The 20,710-nt window shown below is 38.5% G+C and overlaps 1 protein-coding gene across 1 annotated transcript in view; it reads left to right on the top strand.

Annotated features, from left to right (window-relative positions):
- The window catches only part of LOC145768660 (carboxypeptidase A2-like), a 38,757-nt gene that overhangs the window by 1,448 nt on the left and 16,599 nt on the right, over window positions 1-20,710 (top strand). Inside the window, exons 4-9 of the mRNA XM_082580217.1 lie at window positions 5,166-5,286; window positions 5,419-5,520; window positions 7,856-7,957; window positions 8,024-8,131; window positions 10,586-10,673; window positions 19,961-20,022. Coding sequence (XP_082436343.1) covers window positions 5,166-5,286; window positions 5,419-5,520; window positions 7,856-7,957; window positions 8,024-8,131; window positions 10,586-10,673; window positions 19,961-20,022 — 583 coding nt within the window. The remainder of the gene's footprint in view (window positions 1-5,165; window positions 5,287-5,418; window positions 5,521-7,855; window positions 7,958-8,023; window positions 8,132-10,585; window positions 10,674-19,960; window positions 20,023-20,710) is intronic.

Here is a 20,710-nt window from a genome sequence, read left to right as displayed (position 1 = left end):
CTCTTTTTTCTAGTTTCAAAATTTGCGTGCGATAATTTTTGTTTGGAATTTAATTTTATTTTGCATGTTTAGTTGGTTTGCTACAGCATGGTCCTGTGTTTTTCCATGCTAGACAGGTAGTCACTACCTGACTAATCCCTTAAAAAAGTCAGTCGTGTCTAATTGACGAAACGTCGGAATATAATCAGATGCTCACCTCACACATCTTGTGATAGTTTAGCTTAGTTTGTACCAAAAGAACGTATATCATGTCATTTAACTAAATGCCTGGTGAACAGCCTCATTTAATTTTTAGAGTTGAAAAGCATTTATTTGTTTGTGAATTTCTTTGTTGTAGGTCCAACTTTCACTTCTATATGATATGACTGGTTTGATATAACAAGATAATAGTTTCAGTTATAATTGCAAATCTGTATCACTTTTTAAAAATTCATTACTTTTCCAAAATGACGCTTTTGCTTGTCCGATTTTTGCGTTTCTTTTGGTGCATCTTTTAACTTGCATCTTTCATCTTTCTTTATTGGTGCATCTTTTATCCTGTGTGATGTGAGACTCAAGATATGTGTAGGTAGTGTGGCCCGTTTTAATTGTTTTCTTTTCAGCTTAATTCATTTTTTTATTGCTTTTTTCTAGTATCATTGTCTTTCTTTTTAATTTAGTTTCATTCAGTTACTTTTACTTTTTTTGTGCTTTTGTTATGGTGGTTAGAAACAAAAACAACTGAACTTCCATGTATATATGTACAATAATAACGGCTGGGCATTGGCTTAGCAAGCGGTGTGTGCAGCAATTACCAAGCACTGCATGTGTCAACTACCAAGCACTGCCTGTGGCAACTGGCAAGTGCTGCATGTGCCAATTATCAAGCACTGCCTGTGGCAACTGGCAAGTACTGCATGTGGCCACTATACCAAACAATGCGTGTGACCATTGGCAAGTCCTGCATGTTGCAACCACTGCAAAGCGTATCGTAAGACCATTAAAATAATGGCGTAACTCACTTTTTGACGAAATTGAGATAATAGTGTTTTTTAGGTCCTTAAAATGTAGCGCATCTGCCACATAATTTTCTAAGACCTACGTTAACGAGAAAGTGGTATTTTCGTAAAAATGTCAAATGGCCTAACTCAAACGCATGACTTAGGCCATTTTACAAATCTTTTTAATCGTTTGCTGGAAATAAAGCTTTTCTTCAACAGAGCAGATGGTCAGAAGACGACGATTTAAATTGTACAGATATAAAGCTTCCACTTCATCACAAGTCTAGACGATTAACTTAGCACAAAATAATTATGCTTTTTCTACTCTATGTATTGTAATCTTAGCCATTTCCAAGTAACTACCCTACTTTTATCAATCTGTTTTCTCTCTGTTCCTTTGAGAAGCTTCATTTTCCTAGCACTGTGGTAGTGCGACTTATCACCTCACACTGTGATGCAGGTCAGATCTTCTCCATGCACCGTTTCTCGGAGTCTTCTTTCACCAATGGCAGGTTTTTGTAGAAAGCCATTGTTGGATAGGCTACTTAATTAATTCTCAGCTTCATATCACACTTAGCAACTTTATAAGCTTGTTGCTGGTTTATCGCCATCATTTTTGAATTTCACTGATGGTAGAAGGAGAACATAGAAAAACATAGATTTTAAAACGTTTGAAATGTGCTAAAATGAAAAAGAGGAAAATCACTTTTTGGCGAAATTTCTCAATGACTTGCCTATTGTAGTGTCCATTACATGTAGTGTCCATTACTGTACATTCCCATTACTGTAGAAAGATCACAACGTACAAAAAGAAGAAATTTTTGTACCCTGGAACTACCATAATTTAAGTTCATCGGCAATACAAAGAGCTTGCTGAATCATTAGGAATATGATCAGTGAGCACAGCCTATTTTAGTGAAGTATTTCATAATGAGAACTTCTCTGTCTTCATCGTCGGCTCCAGCTCGTGTCCGAGCATTGGTTTGTCTTTAAATTGAATTTGGCTTTGGATGGTGATGTCGTATGTGGCTTTTGAGGCCCAGTCAATGATGGAAAAAGACGTGGGCAAAAGGCACTGGGAGACGGGCAAGAGAAACCTTCGAGAAGGGCAACAAAGCAGGAGTAATCTTGGTAGACCTCACTGCTGCCTATGACACTGTGTGGCACCAAGGGCTAACCCTAAAGCTCCTCCGCATGATCCCAGACAAAAAGGTAGTGCGATTTCTCGCAAATATTCTGGCAAATCGGACCTTTCTGCTTAAGACGAGTGACGGGCAGTGCAGCCGGCCTCGTCGCTTAAAAAACGGTGTTCCGCAAGGATCATGCTTATCACCCCTACTATTTAACATCTACATTAGTGACATGCCAGAGACCACGTCACGCCAGTACGGCTATGCTGATGATCTGGCACTACTCAATTCTGACAAGTCCTGGCATGTGGTAGAGGAAGCACTTACAGATGACATGGCCCAAATCGCAGACTACCTGAAGCTGTGGATGCTGAAACTGAGCCTGGCAAAGACCACCGTCACACCTTTTCACCTTTGCAACATGGAATCAACGCGCCAATTGTCAGTCTCTCTCAACGGAAACCCACTCCCACACAACCCGTGTCCCACCTACCTAGGAGTGAAGCTCGACCGACAATTAACCTACAAACACCATGCTGAAGCCCTTCATGCTAAGCTATCAGCACGCAACAACTTGCTGAGATGCCTAGCTGGAACATCCTGGGGTGCTAGTACATCCACACTCCGTACAAGTGCTCTTGCACTTGTTTACAGCACCTCCGAATATGCTTCCCCCACTTGGTGCCGCAGCGTACACACTTCCAAAATTGACACTGCCCTCAACACCACCATGAGAATAATCACCGGTTGCCTGCTTCCAACTCCCACTGACTTTCTGCCGGTACTATCAGGCATCGCCCCAGGTAGACTTCGTAGGGAAAACCACGTACATAGCCTGGTCCTACAAGCTATGTCAAGGGATGACCACCTCCTCAACCAGATTGTCCTAAACTCGCACTCCCAAAAGCCCCAGCGCTTGAAATCTCGACGCCCGTTCTCCCGACATGCTGCAGCTATCTGCAAATCGAACTTCCACATTTCCGAAGTTTGGAACCGTGAATGGAGAGAAGTTGCGAGACCAACCCAACTCACAGTCCTTCCCAATACCAACACCCCACCTGGAGCAGAACTACCCCGGAAGGAATGGGTGAAGCTCAATCGCCTGCGGACTGGAGTGGGCCGTTTCAGCAGCAACATGTTCCAGTGGGGCCTCGCCGATTCACCATCTTGTGCGTGTGGCTCAGATTTTCAAACTGCACACCACATTATCTATCAATGTCCTGTATACCGACCACAAGATAGACATGTGGACCTAACAATGCTCGATGAATACACAATCCATTGGCTGCTGTGCCTGGATGTAACAACGTGATCTGTGGCGGCCTCAAACGCAAGAAGAAGACTGGGAGACGATCATCATAGATCCGCCGCCACTGTGTGAAACCTGGCTGGAGGCTTCCAACTCTACCAACCTTGCCCCGGTTACCCTTGATATCATCGCCATTTGGCTTTGTTTGGTCCAGGTCCAAATTGAGACAAAAGCCATTCGCTTGTATGGTTGTTTAAGGTGGTCGTAACTATGCGAAGGCTACACATACACTCTTGGCCAGCTCCACGTCCACTGCGGTCCAATAAGATCGAAACGTGCTGCTTCAAGGGAACTGGTTGCAACGGATGCCGGGTGCTCTGTTCATACCTCGTAAAGATCAGTGCGACGTGTGTGTGTTTCATTAAAACACAGCAATATTACAAAGGAACAATACGATGACCATATCAAGTTGAAGAATGAAGCTTGAGATGAGAAGACGAAAGACGAATAATCCGCTAGCACAGTAAAATCCGTATGGACAATGGATTTACAGGCTGTACTTCTGTGTCCCAAAACTAAGGCAAGCAGCATGCACTATAAAACCAAGCTGCAGGTAAACAATTTTAAATTATTCGATCTTGAATCAAAAGATGCTTATTGCTCTATTTGGAATGAAACAGAAGGTGATTTACGCAGTGAAGTATTCGCTTTCTTGCAGTTTAGTCATTTCGAACGGATAATTTCTGGAAGCCCCGGTCTGGAGGAAATAGTTATTTGGAGTGATGGGTGTGGATATCAAAATAGAAACTTTAATGTCTGTAGGACCTACTGTGCCCTTGAATGGAAGCATGGCATCACTATTACTCAGAAGTACCTCGTGGCTGGTCACACTCAAATGGAGTGCGATAGCATGCACAGTTCCATCGAACGAAAATTGGTAAAAGACATTTTTACGACGAGCGATTACGAAATTATCATCCAGATTGCCAGGATCAGACCGCATCCCAACAATGTACAGAGGATGCAACAAAGTGATTTTATGAAAATCGATGGATGATGCTTGTTGAGTATCAGGCCTGGAAAGAAGGCTGAAGCTCCCACGGTTCATGATCTTAGAGGCCTAAATCTTGAAAGCAGTGGAAAGGTATTGTACAAGGTCACATTATGTGAGGCTGCACACTGGGAGGATCTGCCACAGCGGTCACAAACAAACTTAGGCGACACTACATCGATTTCTATTCATTCAAGCCATCTTCCAATCAAATTGAGAAAGTACAATGATCTCCAATCTATGAAACATGTTATGCCAACAGGGTGCTACTCCTTTTTGATAATTTGCCTCATCACTGATAATTTATTCAGCTTGTCTTGCCAACTCTGAACTGTTTTTGGGCAAAATATGCAGTCTAGCATGAAATATAACTCATATCGTTAGATTGGAGTTGCTATTAGGGATTTCCTGTTAATTCTAGTGGTATTATTACTGTTATTATGTCACCGTTAAAAAACTCATATTGATAAACTCAAAATATCAAATGGCCTAAGTCATGATTGTGCATTCGGAAAATGGCCTAAGTCACCCCAGCACATTATGGGATGCAAAATGGAGCAAATCAAAGTATATACATGCTCATTGTACTTGTGTCGACATGCTATTTTCGTTTAACTGTAGAATAAATATGATAAAAACAACCGTATAGACAGTTTTTTTCGATTATCTCAAAACAAGAAAAAATGAGTTACGCCATTATTTTATTAGTCTGACGGTATCTTTTAGTAATTTACTATCTCACAAACTTCTTTCAGAGTCAGCCACGATGTCTTCATTGAAGACCTTCAGGTTGCTATTGACAACCAAGTATCGGACCGCGCTCTGCAGATGAGTTTGGCAACGTTTGACTACAATGTTTACCACACCTTAGAAGAGGTTAGTCTTAGATGTTTGCTTAACAAAGTAGGCTAACATTATTATCATAGAAACAAAATTTCTTACAACTTCTACTCAAACTTATTGTATCCAGTAGTTTATGTTGTATAAATGTTTGAATTTTTATTTCAGATCAATCAATGGATTGACGACATGGTTTCCACGTACTCCAACAAAGTCACTAAGATGACGTATGGAGCTTCCTACGAGGGGAGAGCCCTGAACGCCATCAAGGTATGCCCCAGTCAGTAACGACAACTGGGGCTCATCTGGGTACCAAATGGGCGATATAGTGGGCCCCAGCTGGGCTGCTCGATTGGGTCCCAGTTATATTCATCCGCGGGCTCAAATTTTTATCCAACTGGGCAGCTCAGTTTAAAAATGTTTGAAAAAACGCTTCCAAGAGATGTTGAATTGATGTTCTTTGTAATCTGAATCACAGACGGATGAGATGTGCCACTAAACCTCACCCCAAAAAACTTCGAGTTTAGAGATAATAAAAACAGCTTTTCTTTGTAGTTGAAGCGAAGATGAAAGAAGAAAATGTGCAAAAATGCCTACGTTGCCATTATAACAAATGGTGTCTCAATTTAAATTAGAGACATAAAACAAAGTAACTTCAGCGGGTTCAACATGATGTATTACATACACAAATATAACATCATTAAAAATAAACTCTAAAGTTGTCGACACGTACGTGTGTCCTCATCAAGAATTACATATCTGCAATGTACATAAAATGAAAATTGTAAAGTAAATTTGACTTTGCACTATTACTGTATACTAACGACACTCCAGACTGAAAAGCACAAACTGAACGAGTGACACAGGAATGATTACAGTAAATTATACGGTGGAAAACAGATCACATGAGGTGTAAACTACAGGCATTTGACAAACAAATTAGAACACACACAAGAGGAACGATGAACCACAGGCGAATAACTGCCGGTTGCCTCGAGAGATGATTTTAAATTGGTCGATCGATCTCTCAAAATCTCTCGAAGCAGATCTGAATTTCAGACTAAGATCATGGAAGCCAAGGATCAAACGTAATAATCCGTCTCTCAATTGGCAGTTATTCGCCTGTGGCTCATCGTTCCTCTTGTGTGTGTTCTAATTGTTTGTCAAATGCCTGTAGTTCACACCTCATGTGATCTGTTTTCCACCGTATAATTTACTTTTAATCATTCCTGTGTCACTCCAGTGTGACTTTTAAACAAAAAAAATTACTCTTGGAGCACAACGCACTCAAAAGCCAACCAAAACAAGATAATAATTCCCAAATTTTTTTGGGGCCTTGCCACCAGACTCCTTATAAGTCTTTTTGTTGCTTCTCAACCACAATATTTGATTTATTGAATTTGCCTAAAATTTTACGTTATTGAAAATCTGATCCCCCCCTAAATTTCGTTTCTAAATCCTCTGCTGTAGTTGTATGAGTGGTACAGGTTGCAAACATGCAAAGCTAAATGAAGTGAATATAGATTATAATATACTACTACTACAACAAGCAAGCATGACTGACAAAACTCTCTGTTATGCACTGTAACGTACTTGAAATGTTACATAATAGTACTTGCAATAAGGCAAATACACACATTTTTGTAAACATTTGAAATCAAAATATTATAAAAAAAAATGGAAGGTGATGGCGAGAATCGGAATTTGTATTTGAGCTCAACGCTTCGGAAATAGGCTACATAGAAACAAGTCTTTGCTTTTTTTAATTTTTTTTTTTGTGTGTGTCACAGTGTTATTGGCAATATTAAAACAACACTAACAAAAAGTTGTTTTTATACAGCCAATAAACATATTTTTGTTTTGTAAGATGCAAGCCCACATGCCCACAAGCCCACATGCCCACTTGAATTTTCGCTAGGCCTAAGCTGGGCTTGCTGGCTGGGGCAGTGAAAAAAATGCTGCTTTTTAAAGTCTTTTTGCTTTGAATGCTTGTGAGTTTGAGTTACTAGTAGCTAATGTTTCAAACACATTCTGCTTTCTTGGAAATATACATTTTGTTTAAAGCTTACAACGACTGTACCAAATCAATGTTTGGAAGGTTTTTATTACAAACAACACTATTCTGGCTTTAGTTGCGCTGTGAGTGAAGAAGTTGCACAACTCGAATGTAGCCAAACAAATTAAATGTTTTTGAAACGAACCGAATTACACTATTTCTGTCTAATCGAGCACACAGTTGAGTAAAGTCTAGAATTTATGATTTTACGGCGATTTCTTGGTTTTGTGTGAAAAGAACAAGTCTTTTTAACTTAGGCTACTATCTGGCATCTAGGTGAAGCCATACCGAAGACTTAGTAAAGTTACCGATTGTGTTTTTTCTTTCATAACCCAGTTAGAATAACTCGGGTAATAATGTGATAGCATCATAAATTTGATACAAAACTTAACATGAGTTCTGTCGTAAGACCTCAGCAGTTGTAGAGCAACAATAAATACACCATAACATTGTTATATTTAATACAATCTGGCATCTAGGCAACAATCTATCCAGATAGCCTACTCAACCACGATCAATTAAAGCACTTTACATCATGTTCATCTACAGATCAGCACTGGTGGTTTCAACAAACCTGCTTTTGTTATCGATTGTGGATTGCACGCTAGAGAATGGGTGGCCCCTGCAACTTGTATGTATACTGCGAAATCGGTGAGTCTTTGGATGCCTTTTATTAATAACGAAGTTAAAAATGCTTATAAAACTATATGCATTTAGTTTGTTGAAGCTGAAGAAGGAAGCGAAGAATACAAACTTCTTCAAGCGATGGATATTTACGTCACTGTGATTGCAAATCCTGACGGTTATGTCTACACGTGGACAGGTGTACGTACATATTATTATAAGTAAATTAAGGGGATGTGGAGATTTGTAAAGTAATTGACCCTTTCAGGCGGAGAAGACCACCTATCGTTATTTGTTTGTGATTTTATTGTATATATATTGTAGATTTTAGTCTAACTAAGAATATTTTATAAAAAATATTTAAATATTTTATTCCCTTGTTTGTTTTAATTATATTCCCTAAATGGAAACGTTGGCATGGAAAGGTACCAAAATTATCGTGCATTTGAATACGACGTAAACTTGGGTAGCCTATTTTATCCGACACAATAGCATTGAAAAGATAATAAACAAAGTACACACGTTCAAGAGATGCACAAACAACAAATGTACTTTCTACCCAAATGTCACCAACTTTTTTTGGTGGTATGCGTCACTGGATAACTTACGCAATTATGTATCCGTTTTTCGCATTTTGAGCATTGCAACCTTGTGTTTTTCATGCACACTACACATCTTCCTTTACACATCTTTATCGCATAACAACGGCTTCGATCGTCAGCTCTTCATAATGAGCAACTAAATACTGTTCAGCCAAGTTTGCCATATCTTCTAAAGTTTTTTGACTTTTCTCCATCAAATAAACAGAAAACTTGAGCTTGCGCCATAGAGTTTTAAGATGAAGTATTGTATTGTGCGCAATCCTGGCCTCACCTTTCAAACACAAGGTTCGTCTGCCTTGCCTCAGCATGCTGAGTCAGGGCAGTAAGGTTCTTGAGTTGTAGGTTTTATATCAGACTTTCCTTGTCTTACATTCTGGTTTAAGAATTTTTCCTGGAAGCAAGGGAGCACTCCCAGAGCTGGGGGCTTAGTTTCGGTATGGCGTGTACATTTCAGTACGCCTACACATCGCACCTACAAGAGCCAAGCCTTCTCCGGGTATTTAACCTATGCTTGGGGCCCTGACAGGTACTAGACCTGAGAGTCATGAAAATAAAGGGTTAACTCCACATTCCCCAAAGCACCACATACTCTAAATGGTGTCTCCTCATTGGTTGTAGTCTTATGTCAGTTATGTACCCAGGACAGCACAAATCTTATTAAATAGCCATTTAAATCAGTGGTTCTCAATATTTTTTCTTTTGTGGCCCTTTTTTTTGCATAAAAATTCTATGGCCCATTAAGTTTTTATGCAATTAAAAACTACAAAATAGGTTTATAAACAAAGAGCAGCAGAACATACTTCAAAAAAGATTATTTAGTCAACCGACCATTAGTGAGATGCTTGCTCCTGAACATTATTAACTAACATATCAATTATTTTTTGAAGGGTATTATTCATATTAAATGCACTCTACCTACCAAGTCGGTACCGAGGCTTCGTTTTCATCTGCACCAAAGTGGAAAACCCTGCTTCACATAAATACATACTGATGAAAGGAAGCAACATTTTTATACATTCTTCACCGATACGAGGATAGGAAGCACACACCCTTGCCCAAAATTTTTTAAATTTTTCAAAAGTTTTTACACTTGAAGAGACTTTGGACAAATTGATGACGCAGTTCATTGAGATATCAAACGTTGAACAGTCAGATAAATGATCAAATAGTTCTTCTTGTGAGATGATAGATGAAATGCTTAAACTGACAAATGGTTTACCACTTCCAGCACATAACGAAATCAAATTGTTGAACAGCAAACTTCTTCGTCGACTTCAAAATAGAAATTCGCTACTTCTTGCAACAGCTACTTCACAATTAGCAATAATTTCCACTTTTATAATCTCTTCAATATCGGCATGAACTCTACAATTGTCGTCAATAAACTTTTCATTGCAACTTCTAATTCCCATGGTACACAACTCTCAACACAACTCTAATCAAATCACGCGGCTATTTATAACAGGTTTGCTTGGACCAGAAACTTTCAGAGACAATGGTATTTCAACTCATTTTTCTGGTCAAAAAATCAAAGAAGTTTCTAGAATCACACGTACACAGAAACTTTCTAGAAAAGCAAATTTCACAATAAAAGTTCGCGTAACTAATGATTACTATCAATCACTAACCGTCGAAACACTACAACAGAATTACTCAATGAAATAGTTTACCTATTCAAGAACATGAATGTAGCCAAGTTACGCACTTTGATTGCAACAATAACCAACACAAATTTCAGTTAATAAAACAATTTTGCAGTATGTCTAAAAAAATCTGACAAACTTCAACAGCATTACAATGTAAATCCTGCTGTTGCTTGAGCAAAAACGACTTCATAGTATATTTTGTAATGAAACCACAAGGAAACACTAACACTTGCAGCTTTATAATGCACTAACACAGTACAATGGAATGAAAACACAAGTCTTGGTTTATTATTGTATGATTAACACTACTGAGTAGCGTTAAGGAAACCACAAATAATGTCTTGTCCATGGACAGAAATATCTGAGCTAGTATTCAACACGTTTTGTTAAAAATAACTAAACTTTAGGATCGTATGTGGAGAAAAACCAGATCTGACAATGGAGCCAGGTGCCTGGGAGTTGATCCAAACAGGAACTGGGACGCCAACTGGTCAGGTAACAAATAATTATTCCTCTGTCTACCGAAAAAAAAAATATGCAAGTTTTACCGTTGGGGTCCATTGGACCCCAAATTTTAAAGTAATTGTTTTGGACAAAAATAATCAGTTCCGATGATAAAATTAAAGCTCAATAGGAAATGACGTTACAGACTACAAAAATCAAAACTTATAAACACTCTGCAAAAACCAAAAATACTCAAAATTTAAAAAAAAGTCATACAGTAGCCCATGCACAAACTAAGCTGATACGGAATTGGTCTATTCTTGAGCAATGGTCAAACTATTGAGAAATTTGGCTAAAAAACCCATATTGGGTCTACATATTAGTTAACAGGAAATATTGTGAGTTGATATATTATCGCATTCATTGCAAATGAATTTCGAATGTTCTTGGCAAACGTTGAGTTTGCAAGTAGTACAGAACTGTCTGCATTTTTGGTCTTTGTGTCTTTTGCAATGATAACCAGTGATGTACGCGCATACAAAAAATATTGACGTCGTCAGCGTAAACGCAAACGTTCGAAAAACCATACGCCGTATGCGTCAACGTAACTTGTAAAAAAAAGTTGGTGGCGTCAGCGCATACACCAGCGCAAACTAATTTTGTTTGCTAGGTGCCAAACATTCACACGGTATAAACCACTCGAAATAAACAAGTTTTATTTTGAATTTCCACGAAGAAACACAAGCATCTGAAAGTGTTCATATGACATTTTGCTGTGTTTTTGTTCCAATATGTCTTTGCTCATTGAAAACATTCTTTCAACTGCAGCGCTGGAAGGTATTGGCGTGTTGTAGCGAAAAAAATACATTAAAAAGTGTTCGTTGACGCTATGCCCTAAAAAAACACGAAAACTTTACGGCGCAGCCTCAAGCGCAAACTATCCAAAAAAATGTGACCGCAAGCGTTAGCGCAAACAAAAAGTTTACGCCGCAAGGATGCGGCGTATACGTACATCTCTGATGATAACATCTAACCTTCTTTGATTTTGGTACCTGATCTTCAACCTGTTTCTTATATTTTGTTGCGGATTTTGATGTCTTGTTGTTATTGAAGTCGAATTTGGTAATCCAGCAAGCTTTTTCCTAACTGGATCTAAACTGTTCTTCTTTTTCATGCATGCATGCTTCAATGTTGTGCTGCTATTTTAGCCTTGCAATTGATGCAATATCATAAAAGCATTGACAGCAGTGACATCAATCATATTGAAAAAGGGAGCTATCGGCTCTCTTCTCGTCATTCTTTTGGAAGTGTATTTCCTAAAAATTCTGTCAATTGTGTCGACTCCTCTTTTAGTGCTGTTTAAGCAAAGCTGTGAAGAGTCAAGGTATTTCAATATCGCATCTGCTATATGTCCTAAGAAATCGCAGTGCGAAATTTGTTTTGGGGTCCATTGGACCCCACGGTAGACAGAGGGTTATGTTTGCAATAAGTGCAAAAGCAGGCGAAAGAAATCATTCATAAATATTGTGGCTTAAATTTTTGTTCTACAGCTTGTGATAGTAATCCAATATTTGACTCGTAAAACTGAACGCTTTAGTCGGTTAATTAAAATATTTAAGCTTTGGAATTTCGAGTAAATGTGAGCGAAAATTAATTCTTGGAAGTGCCAAAATTTGTTGCTCAGTTATGACAAACTGCGCCCACGAAATTTATACAATAAACGGTTTGTTATTACCAGGTTTTAATTGTTCAAAATTCTAGCAACCTTCTGCAATGTTCATTTATTTTCAATTTCATAACGACCATTCATGGGATATTTGTAATCATTACCCACTTTAGAATGGTGGACCCATATTTACGTTATTTTTTCAACTTCTGGTGTTTGTAAGTAGGCCACACTACATCATTTATTGATTCAGAAAATTATTCAATCTTTTCATCATCATAGTCTTGAGTTGGAACATGTATTCAAATTGAATAATATCGCAGAAAATGGAATCATCTTAACTTTGTTAGAATTTGGCAAAAAATCAATCATTAAGTTCGCTGGTACTGTTTTCACTATAACACAGCCTCCACGCATAATAATAGCTCGTCAATTTCCTTGGCACATTACAATAAATTTCTCCTCTGTTACTTTATCATCACCTGGCCATCTGGGTAGGCACTTTAATATGAAGACATCCAATTGAACCACGAACCAATCAGATGTTACGTTTTCTGTCTAATTGTGACCATTCCAGTATTTAGCCAGAGAGTTAATTATTGCTTTGAACTTTGTTTGGTACTTACAGAAAACAAAAGAGCAACAGAGGGGTGGGAATCAAACCCAGGTAAATGAAATGACCACCATCACACTAACCCTCTGCTCCAAGTCAGCCGATGGCAAACTGATGACTTAATTTAGCTAGAATTTGCGTTTTTCTTTTGTTTTTCCTAGAAACGAAACCTTGATGACGTCATGAACAGCGTAGTTTCTGCTTGGTAAATGGTTCGTGGTTGAATTGGATATCTTCATGATAAAGTGCTTACCGGCTATCTGGTGTCATTGAACATTAGAATGCCCACTGTATTCATTTTGACTATTTGTGAAAAGTAAAACTCATTTTTATTTTTATCAAAAAGCTTTTGTCACTTTCAATCATTTTAAGCCATACGCATAACAATTCAATTTTCAATTCAATTTATTTTTCTTTGTCAGAATGCAAAAGAAATGATATTGTGAAAACGAAATACATTAACAAAACTAACAAAAGGAAAAGGTGGCAAAACCTTAATGGTTTAAGACGTGCATGAATGGATCTAATATTGCGGTATGCATCAATAAATATAGTTAAGCACGGCCACCAAACCTGATACTTTAAAATAAGTTGATGAATTAGTTAAGAATCAGTCGCCTCCTCGTTCCTGGAACAACTGGAGCGCCAATTCTTAAAGCAATGAAAACACGACTGAACCCAACATCACAAAAACAAACTAATATACACAGTTACACACACACACATACATATTATTACATATTATATTGTTACAGTTACACACACATATTGAAATTACGTAACGGACTATCAAAACAAGGACTATTTACAGATTTCATACAGAAATAAAGTGTTCGCAGCAACGATATTAAGTAGCCTATAGATTGCAGAACAAATACATAATATGGCAGCTCATTATCAAGATAAAATAGTTAAAAAAGCTTTGTTTTTCTAAATTAATTTCCTGCGCATGTAAGAGCATAAGAAGCATGATGATATAGCAGCGTGTTTTGGTATTTCTAATAAGAGTTCATGGGCGTCCGCAGGTTTTCGGTTAGGGGGGGTCAAGGTGGGTTCACTTTCACCGTCAAGGATTTCAAGTCTGGTAATCTGAATGATTTATTAAGTTTTAGAATTGAAGCTGGTGATGGAAGTTTAAAAGATCACATGGAGCACGCAAGTGACAATGCTCAGTATACATCGGCTCGTATACAAAACGAGATGATAAGTTTGTGTGAAGAAACGGTTTAGAGATGAAATTGTTACTGAAGCAAACAATTCCGTTGGCTTCTCAATCTTAGCGGATGAGACCGCTGACATTTCAGGAAAAGAGCAACTGGCTAATGGAGTGAGGTTTTTCGACGAAGAAAATCTCGTCATTCGAGAAGAGTTTCTTGGTTTTGCGTCACTGAACGAAATGGACGCAGAAACGATTGCAGGGACAATAATAAATCAGTGTAATAAGTACGATTTAAATTTAAATAACCTACGTGGTCAAGGATACGATGGATGCTCCACTATGGTAGGCAAAGAAAATGGAGTACGCAGGCACGTATTAGAAGCGAGTATCCATTGGCAGTATTTGTCCACTGTTCAGCCCATCGCCTTAACCTCGTGGTCAACAATCTGAATGCAGTTTCGGATGTACGGAACACTATTGGAACAGTGAAGGCTATAATAAGTTTTTTTAGAGAGAGCCCGAAACGAAGATGCCTAATACCAAACACGCCATTGTTATGTGAAACGAGGTGGAGCGCAAAATATAAAAGTATAAGACTCTTTGCGGAAAGTTTCACCGAAATTCACAGGCAGTTGGAGAATTTAGCGCAGCACGAATCGAATGCAAAGGGACGGCAGACCGCACACCAGCTGCGGACCGCTTCTGGAACCGCTACTTTTGTAGTAACGCTATAGGTTTTGGAGCCTGTCACCCAAGCCCTTCAAGGCAGTCCAACTGAACATGTTAGGTGTCAAGAAGCACATTGACAAACTCGTATCAATGTTTTGTGATCATCGGCAAAATGCAGAAACACTTTTTACAGAAAACATTTATACAGCGGCATTGAAGTCAGCAGCCGAAAAAATCGGTGTCACCATATCTGTCCCACGGCAATGTGTCCGTCAACTGTTCAGAGCAAATACTGGTGGCACCAGTGAGGAATACTATCGCCGCTCCATTTACGTTCCTTACATGGTCTCTTTAATCCAGTCTCTGAAAAGCCGCTTCTCAGAGACGAACATGCCGGCATTCATGTTATACCGACTGCATCCAGCGCAGATGGAGGAATTTTACCGTTCAGACTACAAAGCCCTGGTCAAAACCATACACTAATTCTACAACTTTGACAATTTTCAGCAGGACGCCATGTCGTGGTATGACATAACCATAAAAGGAAAATTTCCTCAGTCCGAAGACCAGGAAGAATTGGAATGTGTGGACTTGGTGAAAAATATGGAACTTTTTCCAGCTGTACGTCAAGCGATGATAACATTACTGACCCTCCCCGCCACTACTTGTACGGTAGAAAGATCATTCAGCACAATGAGGCGGGTCAAAACATGGCTCAGATCAACCATGTCTGACGACAGGCTATCTGGGCTGTGTATGATGAGTGTCCACAGAAGCCGAATAAACTCGGACAAAAATTCGTTCATCCAAAAAGTCATCGAAAAATTCGGCAAAGACCCACGTCGACTTCACTTTTTATTCAAGAACTGATGAACTAAATTGGTGGCTGATTGTTCTTTTCTGTATGATTCAATGTTACGAACAGCTTCATTGAATTCATGCCTATTTTTGCATGTTCTCGCTTTTTCATTTTTCATCCAACAATTTTCCAGGGGGGGTCAGCTGACCCCATTTGCCCCTATGTGCGGACGCCCATGTAAGAGTTGAATCATCTTTTGTAGCGTCAATGAGGGATGGAGTGTTTTTGGTATCGCTAATGAGAGGTGGAGATTCTTTGGTAGTGCCGATGAAGGATGTAGTGTCTGAGTTGTTTCAAGCATCTTTTCCAAACCAACCTAAATAATAATCTTACGAAAACACATAAACACATATCAATTTTCACCGAAACATGGAAAAAAACGTCCCAATTTGCAAAATTTACCTTGGATGCCCAAGGTAGTCATTTGACTACCCGTGTGCCTATCTATTGCACACTATATAATTAGCAAAAATATAGTTTGTCATTAAGCAATTCAATGAACTTATCAAAAATACAGTGTTAGACTGTTAGTTAAAACCAGTATTATCAGGTATTCCTGGAAGATCTCGGGCAATATTGGTTCAAAATGTTGGCACTTTAGGATAAATCGTAAGCTCCCAATGTTTTATACCAAATACAAACATCTCCTAGTGACCACTTCAAGATAATTCAAAACCGAATGTACTTCTTGGGCGGGATTGAATCGAGATTGCTCCTGGTGCGTTGTCAGGAAAGCATTTAAACCAGAACATGTGCTGGTCCGACGTATAATGCCTTTAAAAATGTAGCTAAATTAACCGCGGAATTTAACTTTTCTAAAACATCTTAGATCTGTTAGCAACAAAATGTTTGGGTTTTGTAAAGAAGTGGGCGACACAAAATACCAACAAGTTTATCTGCAGAAACTGGTAGAAGACCCTACAACTCCTTCGGTACAAAAAAGACTTACGCCTGCAACTGATATATTAAACGAGTTGAAAAGGCCAATCAAAGACGACACCAGAATAAAGAAGTGCACTAATAACCGTTATGTCGGTGTCTGCTTTAAATGCAAGAAATCAATATGCGGCAGGTGCAGTTCAATTATCCAGCATGTGTGTTCAAAATACACCAAGATTGTATACAATGGCAGTCCCTCGGTCCAAGTAGCCGCCACTCAACTACTATCTATTAGGATTACCATTGTAGGCTATCCAGTTTTACAAAAAGTTATTATTTTGGTATTGATTAGTACAGTATATGTTCTTTGAAAGTGTTGCAAAGCATTGTTTAGCAACAAGAACAAACATTTAATCCTTGAAGGTCATTTGCAAGTCAATATTAAGACAGCGTTGGGTCAATTGGAGGAGTATGAGGAAATATTCATCCAACGGGCTTTGTTGGTTGCACCAGGTGTTTGGAGGGGAACAATCAAATTTCTTTTTAAAACAGAGAGAAGCAGTTGCAGCAACTCTTTATAATCCCCTTGAGGGAGATATTTATCCTTCCGTTCATCTGACAGCAGATTCTCCAACAATGTGATCAGTTCATTCTTTTTTTCATCGGGCAGGAAATTCACCAGGCTAAAATTTAATGCACTTTCATCGGCATGTGCAAGCAGGTGGAACTTCTTCCGGAACAAGTTGAAGGTCTTTTATTCAAGAGTAGTGCCATCAAGTTTAAGTGCTTTCACAACATGACTCAAAATAACTTCAGCGACATGATGACGACATGCAAACCATAGCAATGGTTTCTCAAGAGCAGTCTGCAAAGAGATGCAACCAGCTGAGATGTGACCTGCAAAGACATCATAGTAAACAAATTGTATTATCACCTGAAACAGTTGCTACAAAATGTATATCATTGCAGTTACCCTATGGTTTCCTGTACCTGTATTACAGCTTGTGGTGTCGAATACCACTGCCGCTATTTCATAACAGCACTTCCACTGTGTTAGGAGCGTCAATACACTCTGTGCTATATTTTTGCCGGTTTCCCCTTTTCCTACTTCTTCAAGTTTCGCGACGCCCAGAAGCTTTGTTCCGTGCTCTCCTGTGGTGTAACATAAATAAATAAACATCAGTAACTTGTAAAGGCAATATATCTTCGATTAAGGCAGCAGAAAATCATCACCTGAGACCAACACAACACATCGTTCTTCATTCTGATATTTGCTATCTAACGTTGTCACCAGCTTTCCATCCCAATGGACTGCCATAGCACTAGAAGGTTTCCAATTGCCCTTTATGTTTTCAGCAATTTCAAAACATGTTTTTCTATCATATCTGTCCAGAGGCATGTGGCATACGAAACAGAAAACTTTTCAACGTCACCGCCGCCTGAAATAGAAAATACAGTAGGAGTAGGCTACAATCATTATGATACTGCGTATTCATTGAACATACAATTGGATTACCTTACCAATTACAGAAAATCACCTTATCAATTTCTATGACTTTTGTCACAAGTTGCGATGCAACTGATGAGGAAACTTTTCCACGTTTTAACAACGAAACAAACTCTGGATGACTAGTTGTGTGGCAATGTAATGGTATCTCCAGTTTTCTTTGAACGACGATGTGAACGTATCTGTGATTCATTACTTTTTGCAAAAGAGTGATAGGATTCCGAGGCTGAATCATTGGCTGAAGAACAACTGTCTGTGTCGTCTACAACTCTTTCAGAAGTCACTGTTTGATGAGTGCCTGCTTTTCGTAGCTCTTCTTTTTCAAGACGTTTTCATTTGGCTTCTTCTCTCTGTAGCTTTCGTACGGCTTTCCGCTTCGACGAAATATCCACAGCATCCCATAAAGCGGTTCTGTCTGTTTTCATTGAATTAAAAATCAACCGGTCTTCCTCTTTGCTGATTTGTACCTCTGCATCATGATGCCACAAGCTGCAAGTTTTCATTAACATATCATTGTGTTTTTGAAATTTTTCACTTGTGGTTCTTCGCTTCGGGGGAATTTTTCCAACATCTTTCGCATCCTTGTACATGGATTTCAGGTACTTTGTACCACTTTCTGAAACTTTCATTGGTATGCCTCCCTTTCTAAAAAATGGGACTACCTGATTGTATGCATATTCAGCAATCAGCTGCCTCATTCAAAGATGATGTTTGATTGCCAACACATTGAAACTTTATATAAGCATAAATACATTTCAATGCATCTAAATTTGTTGGCAAACGGCTGCCGTGGAGAACCAAGCTGTCCTTGGTTACATGCTCAGCAAGAGGCCAAGGAACTTTACTGCTAGTTCGTATCTCCATAGTAGCCTAAAACAGCTGAAACAGACAGAAATGCACAATATGCACTAACTATCGGAAAGTACTAATGCAAAAATTGTTTATTTTGTAAACCTATAATTTTTCTCTCATTATACCTTATTTCAAAACACCACTCAAATGCTCAAACTGAACGAAATCATGCATTAGGGTTTCCATTTCTTTTTTTAATTTCATAAAATAGCAAAAATACGTTCCCTAATAATATTGCAGTTCTAGTTTTATAGTTTTCTTTTGATACAAAATTATGATCAAAATCACAAAAAATGACATAATTTAACCCAATTATGGTACCCCTATGCTAATGGATTCTTCTGAAAAGTTGCACATCTTCAACAAACATAAAAAAGGAACATTTTTATCCACTGCAGAAACTCAAACAAAAAAATGAGGGGCAGATGATGCACCCTACTGTACAAGTGTACATGTATATGATTTTTGCCCTTCTTAGCCATTTCAGTCTTCATTTACTAGAGGAATTGACTTTCCTACCAAGTTAGTACAATAACATTATTTTAGTGTGAGTCCAATTTAGTGTAGCTGGCATTATAGCCTACCGTTGCTAGGGTGTGGCCGTTGGTGCATCATTATTAATTTTGTAAAGCCATAAATAAAACGAGATTTACAGTATATGAAAGACCAATACTATCTTCTCTTATGATACATAATGGCAGGAATAAAAGTGTTGTATCTCATATAAACACATCTAGCTGAGAAGTGACCACAAGCGATTTGAAATAATCGTGATGGTATAAACTGTGTTTTTTAATAAGAAGAAATAGAAGAGAAATGTTTTCTTGGTAATTCATGAATCCAAAGGCTGATGCAAGAATGCATGATAGCTTGACTGCTGTTTGTGTTTTGATACTCAAGCTTCTAAACTGCATGCCTTCGCAAGTCAACCAGCGCTCCCCGTTACTTGATAGAGTAAAAAATCTACCGTACATTGCTTGAAATCAGCACCATCTTTGTGAGTTTTGCTTGTAAATGCAATAGAGTGTGAGAAATAGTGAAACCACCTCAATGCATAGAAACCTCAAGGAAGTTAGGAAAGGAAAACAAATGATTCCATCTGGTGTTCACAAAGTTTTTTTTTTTTTTTTTCAGGGCCAGGAGCAAGTGCTTCGCCATGTAATGACGCTTACTATGGACCAAGTGTCATGTCAGAGGTGAGATGATTCTGTTTCATTGAATAGTTTTCATATTCCGAACTGGTATTTTTAAATGTTAGCTGCTATAATCTTTTGTGGTACAATCACAGATCCCTATACTGCGAAACTAGACTAACATCACTGCCTTTCCCCGATAACTGATTCGATCAAGTCACTGGGTTAGGATTAGGATTAAGTAGGGTTAGAGTTATTAACCGTACCTGTTACTGGCGTAAACCCTATGGTCTCGCCCTCTGCTAATTCAGCAATTTTGCATAAACGCAGTGACGCTAGAAACCTGAGATTTCTTGACTTTTACTTTTTTTTCTTGCACCAACTTTTAATCCCGATTATGTTGGTATCGGATAATTGTGAAGTTCACAATAAACCTTTTGTCACAACCAGTTATGAAATGCAAGAAATTTGCTGATATTCAATAGCTTGATTGACAGTTTACTATTAGCGTGCGGTTTCATTTTGTGTTTGTCACTCATAACGCGACGGCGCTAAAATTTTATTCCTTACCCAGGCAGCAAAATCCGTCATTTTTACATTGATTCAATGTCGATTTTGCTGTTTGGGTAGGGTAGAGAGTCGGTCTCTGACGCGATATGAGCCATTCTTTGCTGGCAGACAATAATTAGGAAGGTAATTTGTTATTTGAGCAAATTGTTTTGTAGTGCAAAAAGTGCATTGAATACTGTTT

The sequence above is a fragment of the Aplidium turbinatum genome, chromosome 4, assembly GCF_918807975.1.
Source record: "Aplidium turbinatum chromosome 4, kaAplTurb1.1, whole genome shotgun sequence".
NCBI classification, from domain to species: Eukaryota; Metazoa; Chordata; class Ascidiacea; order Aplousobranchia; family Polyclinidae; genus Aplidium; species Aplidium turbinatum.
The sequence above is the reverse complement of the archived record's forward strand: the minus strand, read 5'-3'. Positions and strand labels throughout refer to the sequence as shown.